Genomic DNA, 15,733 nt, shown 5'->3' on the forward strand with positions numbered 1-15,733 from the left:
CTAACACTAAAAGCTGCATTTCATATTTAAAATTCATTTATGCTTCTTTTAAATATCAGCTATTATAGGCTTAATATATAATCCCAGAAATCTACTAAAGTAATTATTAGAGGCCTTATCTTTTAAGAAACGACAAACATGTTATGTCACCATTTCAACAATAGAGGATATACACTTATATGTACTATTAACTTACACAGTCTGGAACTTTCAGTCCTCTTACAGTTACATACAGTGTTGATGGGTAACGATTTCTTGGACATTTTGACCACCATTCAAACACCTCAACAACACTTAATTGGGATCGAGGCTTAGTAGGTGGGCAATATAGCTGCAAGCGAAGTTTTGAGTTGATGTTTGCATTTCCATTGGCTCCCAGAAGCTTAAAATAAGAATTCATATAAAACGTTACCTTCATTGAAAATAAATATATCCAACAAAGCAATATTATAAAGTCAGAAACATTTTCAAAAGATTAATATGGCAAGCTGAAATGTCTTGTTTTATAAAGCAAAGAACATTGGCATAGTTGGTTAAACACAGTTCCAGAACATTTTTGACAAAAGGTAACCCAAATGGCTTTTAAAATATTTTTCTACTGGAAAATATTCTATATACCTACTGTAATCTACATACCTACTGGTCAGGCATGGTGGTTCACATCTGTAATCCCAGCACTTTGGAAAGCTGAGGTGGGCAGATCACGAGGTCAGGCATTTGAGATCAGCCTGGCCAACATGGTGAAACCCCGTATCTACTAAAAATATAAAAATTAGCTGGGCATGGTGGCAGGTGCCTATAATCCCAGCTACTCGGAAGGCTGAGGCAGGAGAGTCATTTGAACCCAGGAGGCTGAGGCTGCAGTGAGCTGAGATCACACCATTGCACTCCAGCCTGGGTGACAGGACAAGATTCCTTACAAAAAAAAAAAAAAAAAAGAAAAAGAAAATTCCTGATAGCTCTTTTTTCACCTGTACAACAATTTCAGACTGATGGTACAGCATTTACACTACTGTGCCAGATTTCACACTGAACAATGGAGATGATCAATACACATTTGTTTGAAATAATTATGATAAAGATTAAATTGCATATTTACACAAGATACAAATTTTCCATTTGCTTAATATCAGTATTTAAAATGGTTAAAGTTTTATGTTTTAAATTTTTAAAAAGTTAAAATCATTCTAAGATAATTAAACTCACTCACAGGTCATTTGCTACATTTTTTCCAATATTTTAGTGTATCTTCTTTCAAAAGTCTATTTTTAAAACGCTGTTAAACAAAACTTATGTTTAAGCTAACTTAATGGAAGTTTTTGTCTTTTTTGGGGGTAGGGGGCAGAATCTTGCTCTGTCATCCAAGCTGGAGTGCAATGGCACAATCTCGGCTCACTGCAACCTGCAACTCATGAGTTCAAGTGATTCTTATGCCTCAGCCTTCCGAGTAGCTGGGATTATAGGCACATGCCACCACACCTGGCTGATTTTTGTATTTTCAGTACACTCAGGAATTTTGCCATGTTGGCCAGGCTGGTCTTGAACTCTTGGCCTCAAGTGATCTGCCCACTTCAGCCTCCCAAAGTGTTGGGATTATAGGCATGAGCCACCATGCCTGGCCCTCAATGGAGATTTTTATAGGAAAAATAAAAATCTTACCAACTCTGAATACATCCTCTTTCATTAGACCATGACTGTAAATAGGAAATGAAATGTCTTTCTAACCTTTATGTCCTCTACAAAATAGAGGCAGAAAGATAGTTTGAAGCCTTTCCAACAGTTCACACAAAACATGGAAGTATCTTAAATTAGAAGAATACGCACTGAGTGCAGGGAACATATTTAACAATGGTTACTTGTAGACTTATGTAACTTGGAAAGTAAAAAAAAGAGTCAAGAAAGACCATAAGATAGTATCGTCCAAGAGAGTTTTCTATAATGACAAGGATACTCTACATTTGTGCTAACCAGTAAAGAATCCACATGTGACTACTCCGCACTTGAAGTATGGCTAGCACAAATGTGAAACTAAATTTTTAATTATATTTAATTTGAATTCAAACAGCCACATGACTTGTGGCTACCAAAACAGTGTAACTTTTAAGTTCATAAATCTGGGATAGTGGACAGACAGTGGTACCACCAATTGAAGTAGCAGAGACAGTAGCAAGAATATTCAGTTTGGGGGAATCTGAGATATCTATGAGTTATCTGAGCTGAAATGTCCTGTAGGTGACTGCATTTACAAATCTGAAGCACAGGTGAGAAAAGCGGTTCCAAGAAAAGTGGGTTAAAGACGAAACCATGAGTAGGACTGATATTAAGGAGGTGGGTAGAAGACCATGAAGGAAACTGAAAGACTGGCATAAGAAAAATTAGGAAATCATGGTGTCAAGAAAACCAAGGTAACAGAGTTTCAAGAGAATGGTATGTTAAATGCGTAAATGTGACAAAAAAACTAAAATATGTTCAAGAAATTTGGCAAATAGAAATCATTAGTGATTTGGTTGGAGAAGTTTCAGTGGCAGAGGCAAAATCCAGAATGTTGTTCAGGAATGATGAGTTCAGAACTGATGCATCAACAAGGAAAGAGAGATGGCAAAATACAGCCCATCTTTCCCACTACCCCTTTAGGAAAGAATGTAAAGACAATGGAGGTTATAATTTGAGCGGGTAACATTGTGATCAGTGTCAAATGACACACAGGGGTAAAGAACAGTTCCAAATTGAATAATAGGTATGTTCAGTCATTAAATAATAAGCACTCAAGACTCCCTTCATAAACCTTCTTACAGCTCCCCAAAGTTCATCACGGTAATTAAATAAAGATATTCCCCAGCTTCTAAAACATACTTCCCACAGATTGTTTTAATTTAACCAAGCAATTCAGTTTACATTAATATGCTGCTTAACATGCATAAAGAACTAAGTTTCAGCCAAGATCCTGCCATTATGGTTATAAATTATATAACATAGAGCTCAAATAAATAAGGCTTTATTGCTTTTTAGTTTAAAAGAATAGCCACATATATGTACTAAAAGAAGTGAAAGTACCTGAGAATCTGAGGCATAACTGAGAATTAAAATAAAGTCTCATTTGAACTACTGTAATAACAATTATCCAAGACATCCCTGGAACCAATAGTATAGGTTATAAAACATCTAAATTTTAATTGTCTTCACGCTACTTTTTTTTTTTTTAGATGAAGTCTCACTCTGTTCCCCAGGCCGAAGTGCAGTGGTGCAATTATGGCTCATTACAACTTCCGCTTCCTATGTTCAAGCGATCCTCCCCGCCTAGCCTCCTGAGTAGCTGAGATTACAGGTGCACACCACCACACCCAGGTAGTTTTTGCATTTTTAGTAGAGACAGAATTTCACCATATTGGCCAGGCTGGTCTCAAACTCCTGACCTCAGGTGAACTGCCCGCCTCGGCCTCCCAGACTGCTGGGATTACAGGTGTGAGCTACTGCATTCATCATGCCACTCTCTTGAAGACAAGTTTTATTCTCGTCATTCTTTCCATGATCATTGATTAATTCTCTCTATATTCACCAAGCACTTTCTATGTGTCATTAATATGCTGGGAGCTGGTGATATTATAGGATGGAGTTTCAAGAGAGTGATATATTACATGCAAAAAGATCTAGCAAAATAAGGACTAAAAATGTTCAATATATTTACCCAAAATAAGCCATTGGTGACTCTAAAAAGCTTACAGTATAATGAAAAAGAATATAATACATGCAAAAAGATCTAGTAAAATAAGGACTAAAAACATTCAGTATATTTACCCAAAAGAAGTCATTGGTGACTCTAAAAAGCTTACAGTCTAATGAAAAAGACAGGTAAGTATTAGAAAACAGAAAGCAGATAGAATACCTTATTACCCTTTATGGGGGGATACAGAGAATTCTTGACTGCCATTTTTGCCTATGGCATAAGTTGAATAAATAAATAAAAATCCATATAGTACTTAGAGGTAAAAATGCTATGAAATATGTTACTGCTTCCCAAGTGCAGCTTACAGTAAATACTGCAGGTCTGCACGAACCTTAGCATAAAAGAAATGCAGTTTTTAATAAAACCACAAGATGGCAATATTTACTATGTGAAAGTGAACTTTTTTGTTTTTTTAAATGGTTTCTTTTTTTTCCCTCTAAATCAGTATGGAAGGTGATTCCTTCCATACTGGCATAGCAGGTTTATATAAGGGTGATCATAGATAGTACACTGGACCAGGTGATTCCTAAGGACACTCTCAATTACTCACTACAGCCAACCTGGCTGCTATTCAGTTCTTTGATTATAATACTTCTAAAACCTCTCTCTAACCCCTAATATGGATTAAATGTCTTAATTGGATTTTCATAGCATCTGCTCTATAGCACATAACAATATAGCTAACACATCTGTATAGAAATTAAATTGGTGGGCATATATATACAATGTCTAATTTATCTATGAATATAGTGTATTTAGCAGACTGCCTCACATTTTATAGATAATATTTGTTGAATGGATACACAAATGAAAATGTTTTTATAAGATGGTACAAAATAGACTACTCAAGACTCTTTATAATTTATGTTTGAAGGAATAAAAGATAATCATCAAATTAAAATATCCTTTCTTTAAAAAAAAAATCTATGTCTTTCATCTTTGCTGAAACATCCTAGTCAAAGACATCTAGTAAAAGACAAACGTACAAAGACATTTTTTACCTAGACTACTGTCAGAATTTCCTAATTTGATTTTAAGCATCTACATTTGCTCCCTCTCTAATCTGTTCTCCACATAGCAGAGTATGCATCCTTCTAAAACATAAATCAGATTATTTTCTTGTTTTGTTTAAAATCCTATAATGGCTTCCCACTGCTCTTTAAATTCTATGATGCCTCTCTCTTGCCATAATGACTGCGAAGATCTCATCATCATAATTAACATGCTGTTGACCTCAGCAACCTCCTCATGCCCCATTCTCCCCCGTCAGTCTCTGTCCTCCAATCTTGGTGGCCTTCTTTGATTTTCTGAATTAACCCTGCTCCTTCAAATATCAGGGTTTTTGCATATATTGCTCACTTTACCATGGACCATCTCTTCCCCACTGGTGGCAGTATGTCTCTTCCTCAGGAATCCTTTCCCTGACCCTACAGTTCATCACCCATCCTGTACCTCTTTAGGATATTTATAAAAATTTATAATTAAATGATAAATTGTGAAATCAATTGTTTCGAGTTTATGTTGCTGGAATATGAAGTCCAGGAGTTCAAGGAATTTGTCATCTTTGTCCACTGACAAGAACAGTCATTGGTATATAGAAAAGTTTTAATAAATATTTGTTGAATTGAATAAATAATAGCAGGGCCGTTTCTGTCTTTTTTAATGCTACACCCTCAGAACCAAATAGCGTAACTGGCACATACTGGGCCATCAATAAATATTTAAGAATCTAAATGAGCATAACCTGAGCTTGAATTAACAACTCCTCATCTCTGCAGCCTTACCTTAGATTCTAACTCCTTATATGAGACCAAACTGACTTGGGAGTAGGCACCCAGCTTACATTTGAAGACCATTTTAAAAGTGTTTAAAACGGATGGAAAACATACCTTAAGAAATGCCCAGGCGATTTTCCGAAAGCCACATTCTTGGTTTTTAACCTCAGAATTATTCTTAATTTCATCCATGCTTAAGAAATCAAGAATCTGCAAATAAATTCACAGAAGACAAAGCTACCTAAAATTTAATATTTTCTAATGGCATACTATTAAAAATTTAAAGATCATTTGTTTAGTACTTAAAAACATTTACCTTTACAGGAAGTAGAAACACTTTTATTTCCCTTCATTCACCTTAAAGTTAATTCAATTAGGGAGGGTCCATTTTTTTATCTTTCATTAATAAATACTAAGATTAATTTCAAATCCAAGGCAAAGTGTTAATCACTTCCAGTATAACCTAGGTACAACTATACTAGGCATAGAATTCTTAAGCTTTGATTATTTTGTGTGTATCAGAGCAGACTTCAAAGCATTGTTTGTTTAAAAAACTCATGGCCCTATTTCTGGGTCTTTGCCTTGGAACACCTTTCTAAAGTTGGGGTTTTTCTCTTTGGATATATGTTATAACTAGGCTTCTCAACAGGAATTCTTCCATTCCTCTATCCTGTCTGGACATAAAAGCTCATGGATTTGCATCCTGCCTACCACAGAGATTGTGTTCTAGGTACTTATCAGAGGCTATCACTTTGAACTTACTGGTGCTTATCAAAAGCTCAGCTGTGCAAATGAGATCTTTATAGAAAGAAGACTGCTTAAGAGACAATACAGACTCCATTCCTCTGTGTTTTTCTGATACCTATATCTTTTTTACAGATATAATACATGCTCAGTGAAAACATAATATAAAAAATTCATATATGCAAAGTAAAAACAACTTGTAATTCAGACCCATAGACAGCCACCATTAACATCTGGTTTGCAGGATAAATCTTGTTCTGTGTATTCCCAAACATATGTATGAAACTACAAATCTAATAATGATATTTCACAAATTATTTTCATATAATATGTAGTGAATATCTCTTCATGTCAATATACACACATGAATATCATAATGTTAATGACTGCCTACTATTCTGTTACAAATACCATAAATTTAACAGAAATTTTAACTTATTTAACTAACTCTCTTACTGATCTGAATTTAGGTTATTTTATCTCCCTAAAATTTTTGGTATTATAAGCAGTGCTGAAATAAACATCCTTGCACATACATCTCTGTGGACTTGTCATTTTTCCCCTAGGAGAAACACCTAGGAGTAAAATAATGGTTTTAAAGACTGTGACAGACATTATTCAGTTGTCCTCAATAAACATGTAAAAAGCCAAGATCAAAAAGTAGCCACATAGGCAATAACACATCACATGAAAACTTAAGAAGCAACCCAAAGTGTTTATAATCCAACAATCTATCCTTCTTCATCTTTTAATACTAAAATGAATATAGAAGAACATTATAACAAATGACAAATATTGAAGACAAAGAAAAAATTCCTTAATATATAAATTATATCAATTTTTCAACAATCACAGGTTTATATAAATCACACACAACATAATCACAAATGTAAATATTGAAATATTTGTATCATAAATGCACACAGACAACCAGAAAGTCAAGGTTCATAAAAATAATACTACAAAACGAATCTTCAGCATTGGTTATGCTAAGTATCTTGCTGTTCCCATGCTAAACTTCTCCATCTAGCTTACACCAGAAGGGAGGTTTTCTCTACTTTCTTTTGCTTATGGAGACAGAACATATGATACAGAAAAGGAATGTAGTATTCTAGGTTCAAACTATCTCCAAACACAATTTTTTACACTTAAAATTTGAGTAACTTTGGGGAAACAACTTTTACTCCAAACCTTGTTATCATTTTCAATAAGAAAATTATATAATAACAGCTAGTCAGCTCAAAAGCCATCTATTCCATTAAGCTTTCCCTGACTCCTCTGAACCTCCACTAACCCTTCACATATCAGAAGTTCTACATCACTTTTGGTTATACATTAAATTGCATGAATTAACTGATCTGTGGACATTTATCTTTATTTATCCAGGTAGTGCACATATGGTAGGGTATCTAATATGGTTAAGTAAGTTTATGCTTTGTGAAAAGGTTTAAAAATGGAGAAATGCATTCATATGGAGTGAATTCATCACTTCACCACAGTTAAGAGTCACAGGGTTGTTGTAATTATTAAATGATACAAAGTAGGCTAAATGGCTAACAAGTACAATAGTAAATGCTCAGCAAATATGCTATTGCTGTTTATAAAAGGGCGTCTCACTTGTACTCCATAGCATTCTACAAACACTAAATCCTAGAGATTAAATTCTCACACTTTTTTGCATTATTAGACTACTAAAAATAATAGATTATATTTATGCTATTAAATATTAACTAACATTTAATTTGAATTGCTCTATTCAATTCATACCTCAAAGAACAGGATGACTTTAGGACTCTCACCAGAATCTCGAAGCAAATAGGGAAAATTTTCATTAAATATAATTTGTTCTTCCCACTCTGGACGTCTTGATTTTAACTGTTTAAAATCATATGGCTGGGTCATAATAGGAAGAATATAATCCACATTCTCTTTTTCATAATAAGATGAAACAGGCCGTTTCCTGTTCAAAAAAAGATACTTCCATTAATGGATTTTGTATAATTTTGAGATGAGAAACAAATATATAGTGTATAAGGTGAGACCATCAGAAATAATGAATAGCCATAATAATACAAAAGGAAAAATTATTTTGATTGTTCGTCTAGAAACTTGGAAATAAGACTTAAAAGTAACAGTCCATCTTACAATGGACTCTCTATTGGTTTCACATGATTATTTTCTTATAGAAACATAAAGTAAGAAGTATGATTAGGCCTTTGCTGTACAGAGCTGGGATAAAATAACTCCTTCAGGATTTTATAAGAGTTTATAATAAAATTGACATTGCCAAACACAGTGGCTCAGGCCTGTAACCCCAGAGCTTTGGGAGGCCGAGGCAGGTGGACTTGAGCTCAGGAGTTTCAGACTAGGCTGGGCAACATGGTGAAACCTTGTTTCTACAAAAAATAGAAAAAAATTAGCTGGCTGTGGTGGCATGTGTCTGCAGTCCCCGTTTGGGAGTCTGAGGTAGGAGGATCACCTGAGTCCAGGGAGGTTGAAGCTGTAGTAAGCTGTGATTATGCCACTGCACTCCAGCCAGTGAGACAGAGTGTCTCAAAATAAAATAAAATAAATATATATAAAATTGATTTAAATTAAAAACGGCACAAGATTGTAAACCCTTTGACTATCATATTTTCTTTGCATGCCCTAAGGCAAACGAATAAGCTAATGCGATTTTTTTTTGGACAATCGTCCCGTTTCCATTCCCCACTGGCTTTCTAAACCAATTTTTTTTTTTTTAAATGTTAGTATAAATGTGTATTTTGTTGTACTTTTCATTTGGGATTTCAAGTATGTATTAGCTATAGAAGTAATCTTAGAAAAAGTTCAAGATTCATTTACCTTACCTGAGGCCCAGATAACATATTGCTTTCAAAAGAAAAATATGAAGTTAGACAAAGCATTTACAAGGCAATACAAAAGATTTAAAATACAACTTTATGTCATAAATTACTTACTAAACAGATAGAAGCTCTCTACCACTTATAACAAATTATTCTCTTCCACTTAAAAGTAGTTACTGAGCTGGGTGCAGTGGCTCACATCTGTAATCCCAGCACTCTGGGAGGCTGAGGCAAGCAGATCTCCTGAGGTCAGGAGTTCGAAATCAGCCTGGCCAACATGGTGAAACCCTGTCTCCACAAAAAAATACAAAAATTAGCTGGGTGTGGTGGTGTGTGCCTATAATCCCAGTTACTCGGGAGGCTGAGGCAGGAGAATTGCTTGAACTCAGGAAGCAGAGATTGCAGTGAGCTGAGATTGTGCCACTACTCCAGCCTGGGCAACAGAGCAAGACTCTGTCTCAAACAAAAAAAAGTAATTACTGAATTAGATGTTCTCCATTTCTTCTATAATATTCTGATCAATGTCAATGATTGATGAACATCTACAACTAGTAGACTATTCTCTAATACAAATCCATAACTCTATTCCCACTAACTTTCAACTACCAATGCCAGAAAAAAAGACTTCTACTGCAGTTTCAATTTCAAGAATTAGTTGTGCAATTAAAAAATAATTACCTATCATCTTTCTTGACATATTGACCAGTATGCTCATCAACCACATGAATTTTTACCATTGGCTGAGAAATCATAAAATCTGACTTAAGTCTATCAGTTCGGTGAATGTAAACTCCCAGGACAAGGTCATCATCAAGCAAACATTTGGGATAAACTGGGCTATCTCCGCTTGTGATTTTGTGAACACCATCACCATGAACATCTTCGTTATCATGTGCAACTACATGCATGGAAAAAAAAATCAATGTTATAATTAATTGTTCCCGTAGTTGTATTTACATATAACCTAATCTTTAAGATCTATGATGATTTCGTTTGATTAACAAAGGAACTTTAAGGGGAAAGAGAGAAAAAGCCAGACAACAGCAAACCACAGTCTGAAAGTAAAATGCTACATTTACTAATGCATTAAAAATAGGATGCAAAATCTTTGTTTATATTTTTCCTAACAAGAAGCAGAAACACACACGCGCGCGCACACACACACACACACACACACACACACACACAAAGCGAGTCAAAGTCAGGAAAGTAACTTTATCTAGGTATTTTCTAAATAGAATATATAGGACTCAATACACTTCCAACTAGAATTTCCACTTCTGGGTAGGATGCAATAAGATGCAGCAGGTAAACACTTTGAGTAACAACAACTGGAAAAAGCCAAATCAATTACAAAAGCCTTATTTTAAATTTTAAAGGCATCAGAGACAAGGTATACTAGACAGATTAAAATTCCAGAAAGGGAGAATCAGTCAGAGGTCAGCTGATGGAGTGGCAGCTGTTTTTGCCTCTGGGGGCATTTGCTGATTCAGGGTGTGGGCTGAAGATCAGGTTTTGGCTTAGGCAGAAGGTCACGGCTAAGAGAATGAGAAATCAGCAAAACTCAGTGGTTCCACAGGACCAAAATGATAAAACTGGGGATTTGAGAAGCCTCAAACACACGACCAATTTTTCTCAGAAAACTGAATTCTGAATCTACAGAGAAGCTAGAGAGGTAGTGAAAACTCCTAGGCTTGTGATGCTAGTAGACCATGACCTGCCAGGGGAAGGGGACTGAAACAAAACAGGCAAAGATGATGCCCTGGGGGCTGTGGTCAATTTACATTAAGGACCAAGAGGCCACTTTTCACCTGGGGTCATCTACCAATTCTGGCACAGATCTAGGTTGAAAATCCAGGGGTGATTTCTGGCAGAAGGTTGCTACTTAGGGACAGAGAAATCAGCAGAGATTTTAGCATGCATGGGGGCTAGTGTGACAAAAGTGGATACCTGAAGAAGGATGTCTAACATACAGCCAGTCTCCTGCTCAAAGAATTTGCCAAATTTTGAAGTTGCATGAGACAGAAGACTAAATGGCTAAGTTGAAAATCACTAAGGGGCTAAATAGAACCTCCCATTGTATTTTAGGGCTAAAGAATTATTTAGGGTTACAAATTATTAGAGATAAAAAAGGGCACGCTGCATAATGATAAAAGTGCCAACTTGACAGAAGGTAGAAGAAAAATAAGCTCAAAATCATAGTGGAAATTTTAATACCTCTCTCAATAGCTGATAGAATAAGTAGACTAAAAGATTTAATAAGATGAACTGAGGACAATTAAACTTGACCTAACTGACATGCACAGGACACTGCACTCAACATTAGAAATTACATTCTTTTCAAGTGAACATGGAATATTTACCAAATCTGACCATACAATGTTCATAGAAAAGGCCTCAATAAACTCAGAAGATTGAAATCATTCATAATGTTATCTGACAACAATGGAAAACAGAAACCAATAAAAGATAACTAGAAAAGCATCTGCTGCCTGAAACTAAGCAACATACCTCTAAATAATGCATGATCAATTAAAATGGAAATTAGAAAATATTTTGTGTTAAATGATAATAAAAATACACAATATTAAAAATTTTGGAGATGTAGGTAAAGTAGCACTTAGATGAAAAGTCTTAAATGCATATAAAAGAAGACTGAAATCTTTCTTATAAAATCTAATTTGTAAATCTAGAAATAAATAGCAAATCATACCCAAGTAAGTACAAAGAAGGAAAATAATAAAGTTACAAAAAAATCACTAAAATAGTACATAAATGTATGATAGAGAAAATCAAAGCTAAAGGTTGGTTTTTGAAGACTCACAAATTTAAATCCTAAGACTGATGAAGAAATTGAGAGAAAACGAACTGCCAATACCATGAATGAAAAAAATGGAACAGACTTTCAGATGCTATGGAAATGCAAAAGTTGAAAATGTGGATTAAACAGACATATCCCTCAAAAACTACAGTCTATCAAATAGCGGAGAGAAGTTTATTTAAAAAAAGGGGAAATCAAGCCTGTAATCCCAGCACTTTGGGAGGCCGAGGCGGGTGGATCACGAGGTCAAGAGATCGAGACCATCCTGGTCAACATGGTGAAACCCCGTCTCTACTAAAAGTACAAAAAATTAGCTGGGCATGGTGGCACGTGCCTGTAATCCCAGCTACTCAGGAGGCTGAGGCAGGAGAATTGCCTGAACCCAGGAGGCGGAGGTTGCGGTGAGCCGAGATCGCGCCATTGCACTCCAGCCTGGGTAACATGAGTGAAACTCCGTCTCAAAAAAAAAAGGGAAAAGACTGATAATAAGCTAAATCTTGATCTGTATCAAGGCAAGAAAAATGAATAAGGCATAAGGACTGAAAAAGAAGCAATAAAACTATTGTTATTAACCTATTACGTGATTGTATATGTAGAAAAATCAAAACAATATATGAATAAACTCTGCTGGCCATGATGGCTCATACCTGTAATCCCAGCATTCTGGGAGGCTGAGGTGGGAGAATTGCTTCAGCCCAGGAGTTTGAGACTAGCCTGAAAAATATAGTTAGACCTTGTCTCTACAAAAAATTAGCTGGGCATGGTGGTGCATGCCTGTAGTCCCAGCTACTTGAAAGACTGAGGTGGGAGGGTCGCTTGAGCCTAGGAAGCAGAAGCTGCAGTGAGCTGAGATTACACCACTGCATTCCAGCATGAGTGACAGGGCGATACCTTGTCTCAAAAACAAATAAATAAACTCTTGCGATAAGTAAATTTAGCAAAATCAATGGATACAATGCTATAAAGTTTTAAATCAAATACATTTCTACATATATGTACCAGCAACAAATTAAAAAAAAATTTAAATGCCATTTACAATACCGTTAAGAAATATAAAATCCTAGGAATAAATCTAAGGAGGGATTCTGCTGAAATTTATATTACTGGGATATATTAAATAAGATACAAATAAATTGAAGTGCATGCCAAATTCAATGACTGAGAATAATACTTTGTGAAAATGTCAAGTCTCTTTAGAGAGTTGTTATACTGTGAATCTCTTTAGATTCACCCAGTCTAGATCAAAATCACAGCTTGTAAGACAGGATGGGGGTAGGAAGGAAGAGGGAGAATTGAGAAGCTGCTTCTAAAATCCGTACAGGAAGGCAGAATAAAGAACAGCGTAGGCAATGCAGATAAAGAAGGAAAACTCTAGAGTACAATACTACGTAGCAACACCTATTTAGACACCTATTTAGAGGTGTTGGTACAAACTGTCTAATATAAAAGAATAGAGACTACAAAAACTGATCCACATGTAACACAGTCATGTTATTAATGAGAAAAGTGACACTGAAATACAGAGGGAAAAAGACACTCTCTTCAGTAAATGGTACTGGATCAATTATAATACATATTCACATGGGAAAAACATTATCTTGATCATTGCTTCCTATCATAAATAAAAACCAATTCCAGATGAACTGCATATCTAAATGTGAAAAGTAAAACTTTTAAAATAAAACTTTTAGAAAAACATCTTAGAACTTGGGAAAGATTTCTTAAATTACAGAGAACACTTACCATCAAAGGAAAAAAAAAAGGATAAACTGGAGTATACAAAAATTTGTTTTTCGAAAGACACCAATGAGAGAGAAATAATCAAACCAGAGTAGAAAGACATTTGCAATATTATATATGTGTGTGTGCATTTACATCTGAGAATGGACTCATATTTAGGAATATAAACTATCACTACAAATCAATTAGAAAAAGACAATTCTGTTTTTTAAAAAATGCATAGAAGACTTGAATATATTTACAAATATCAAAATCCAAGTAGGTAATAAACAGGAAGGCACTCAACTTCACAAGTTATCATGGAAATAAAATTAAAACCAAAATGAACTATCCTTATAGACTCCTCAAGAATGAGGAATTTAGTCACTCCTAAGAATGACTAAAACTTTAAAAAACTGTATCTCATGTTGGTAAAGACATGGAGTGACTGGAACTCTCAAACTCCGCTAGTGTCAACTGGCAAATCAACTTTGGAAAACTGGAAGTAATTATTAAAACAAAAAATATATATAATCTATGACATAGCAACTTTACAACTAAGAATATGCCCAAGATAAAGGTATGCATGTGTTTACCAAAATACATGACTGCAATGTGAATTACAGTTTTACTTAAAATTGCCTAAAACTAGAAACAACTCAAATGGCCTCAATAAAATAGGTAAATTAATTGTGGTATATTCACACAATGGATATCCAAATAATACAAAAATAGAACTAAGAATGAATAAGCTCAACTGTATGCAAGCGACACTAGTGTAAATGTTACAAAAGTAAAACTGAGTAAAAAAAGCCAGGAACAAAGAGCACAGTTTTTATCATTCTATTCATATTAAGGTAAAAAAAATAAGCAAAAGTAAACTGTTAGATGTCAAGGTAGTGTTTACTTCCACAGAGCAACTAAGGGGAAGGTGATTTTTCTGGGTGTTAATCATGTCTGTTTCTTAATTTGGATACTTATTTTATAGGTATGTTCAGTTTGTGAAAAAACTTTAAAAACATATATAATGAGTATACTGCTTAGTGCTATATATACATGTAAACTTTTTTTATATACGTAAACATGTCTATATAAACATATAAAACTAGTATACTGCTTAGTGCTTTTCTATATATATATATTTAAAATCTAAAATTGACCATTTTGATACCAATTTTTGGCCAATCAAATGGAAACTGAAAGACTAAAAAAGGATGTACGAGTAGATAAGAATATGTAAAGAAAAATACAAGAAAAGAAACAAAAAAAGGAGAAGACAGAAAGCAAGAAGGGAAACAAAGTTGAGAATGGGAAGAGAAGTGGTATTAGGCTGAGGCATTGGAAAGGTACCATGCTTGACAGAGGATGCAGCCTTAATATCAGAAATGTTTACTGGTTGTTGACCATTTATAGCTTTCAAGAACTGAGTCTTAACCATTTAGAGGATATAAACTCAGTGGTTTAAAGAAGAAATCCTCTATGCTACAATAGCAACTACAAAGTTAATATCATTTTAAAGTTGAATTTAAAGAATGTCAAGAATCCGAGAAGGCCAGGCATGGTGGCTCATGCCTATATCCCAGCACTTTGGGAGGCAGAGGCGGATGGATCACTTGAGGTCAGGAGTTCAAGACCAGACTGGCCCAAATGGTGAAACTTCATCTCTACTAAAAATACAAAAATTAGGCAGGCGTGGTGGTCGCACCTGTAGTCCCAGATACTAGGGAGGTTGAGGCAGGAGAACTGCTTGAACCTGGGAGGTGGAGGTTGTAGTGAGCTGCGATTGTGGCAGGCACTGCACTCCAGCCTGGGAGACAGAGCAAGACTACATCTCAAAAAAAAAAAGCAACAGAAAAAAGATCCAAGATGGCCATTTAGGAACAGCTCAGGATTACAGCTCCCAGTGAAAGCGCAGAGGGTGAGTGGACGCCGCATTTTTATTGCCCACAGACTAGGCAATTCCCAGGCGGAGAAGCTCCACAGGTCACCAGTGCGGCTGCTTCGGCCAGCGCAGCTGTGCCGGCCGGCGCTGCTGCTTTGCCCCGCGCGGCTGCTTTGTCGGCGCCCCGGAGCAGCGGTTCTCCGTACAAAATACACCGGTCCG

At 35.4% G+C, this 15,733-nt stretch overlaps 1 protein-coding gene across 10 annotated transcripts in view; it reads right to left on the bottom strand.

Moving 5' to 3' along the window:
- The window catches only part of AHI1 (Abelson helper integration site 1), a 232,790-nt gene that overhangs the window by 161,142 nt on the left and 55,915 nt on the right, over positions 1-15,733 (bottom strand). For all 10 annotated transcript variants that reach the window (XM_037734767.1, XM_037734766.1, XM_037734769.1 and 7 more), the window contains 4 exons: positions 9,768-9,987; positions 8,011-8,203; positions 5,614-5,709; positions 197-382 (listed from right to left, as the gene is read on the bottom strand). In XM_037734767.1, the coding sequence (XP_037590695.1) occupies positions 197-382; positions 5,614-5,709; positions 8,011-8,203; positions 9,768-9,987 (695 nt within the window). The remainder of the gene's footprint in view (positions 1-196; positions 383-5,613; positions 5,710-8,010; positions 8,204-9,767; positions 9,988-15,733) is intronic.

This window comes from Cebus imitator, unplaced genomic scaffold (assembly GCF_001604975.1).
Source record: "Cebus imitator isolate Cc_AM_T3 unplaced genomic scaffold, Cebus_imitator-1.0 Scaffold659, whole genome shotgun sequence".
Classification (NCBI taxonomy): Eukaryota; Metazoa; Chordata; class Mammalia; order Primates; family Cebidae; genus Cebus; species Cebus imitator.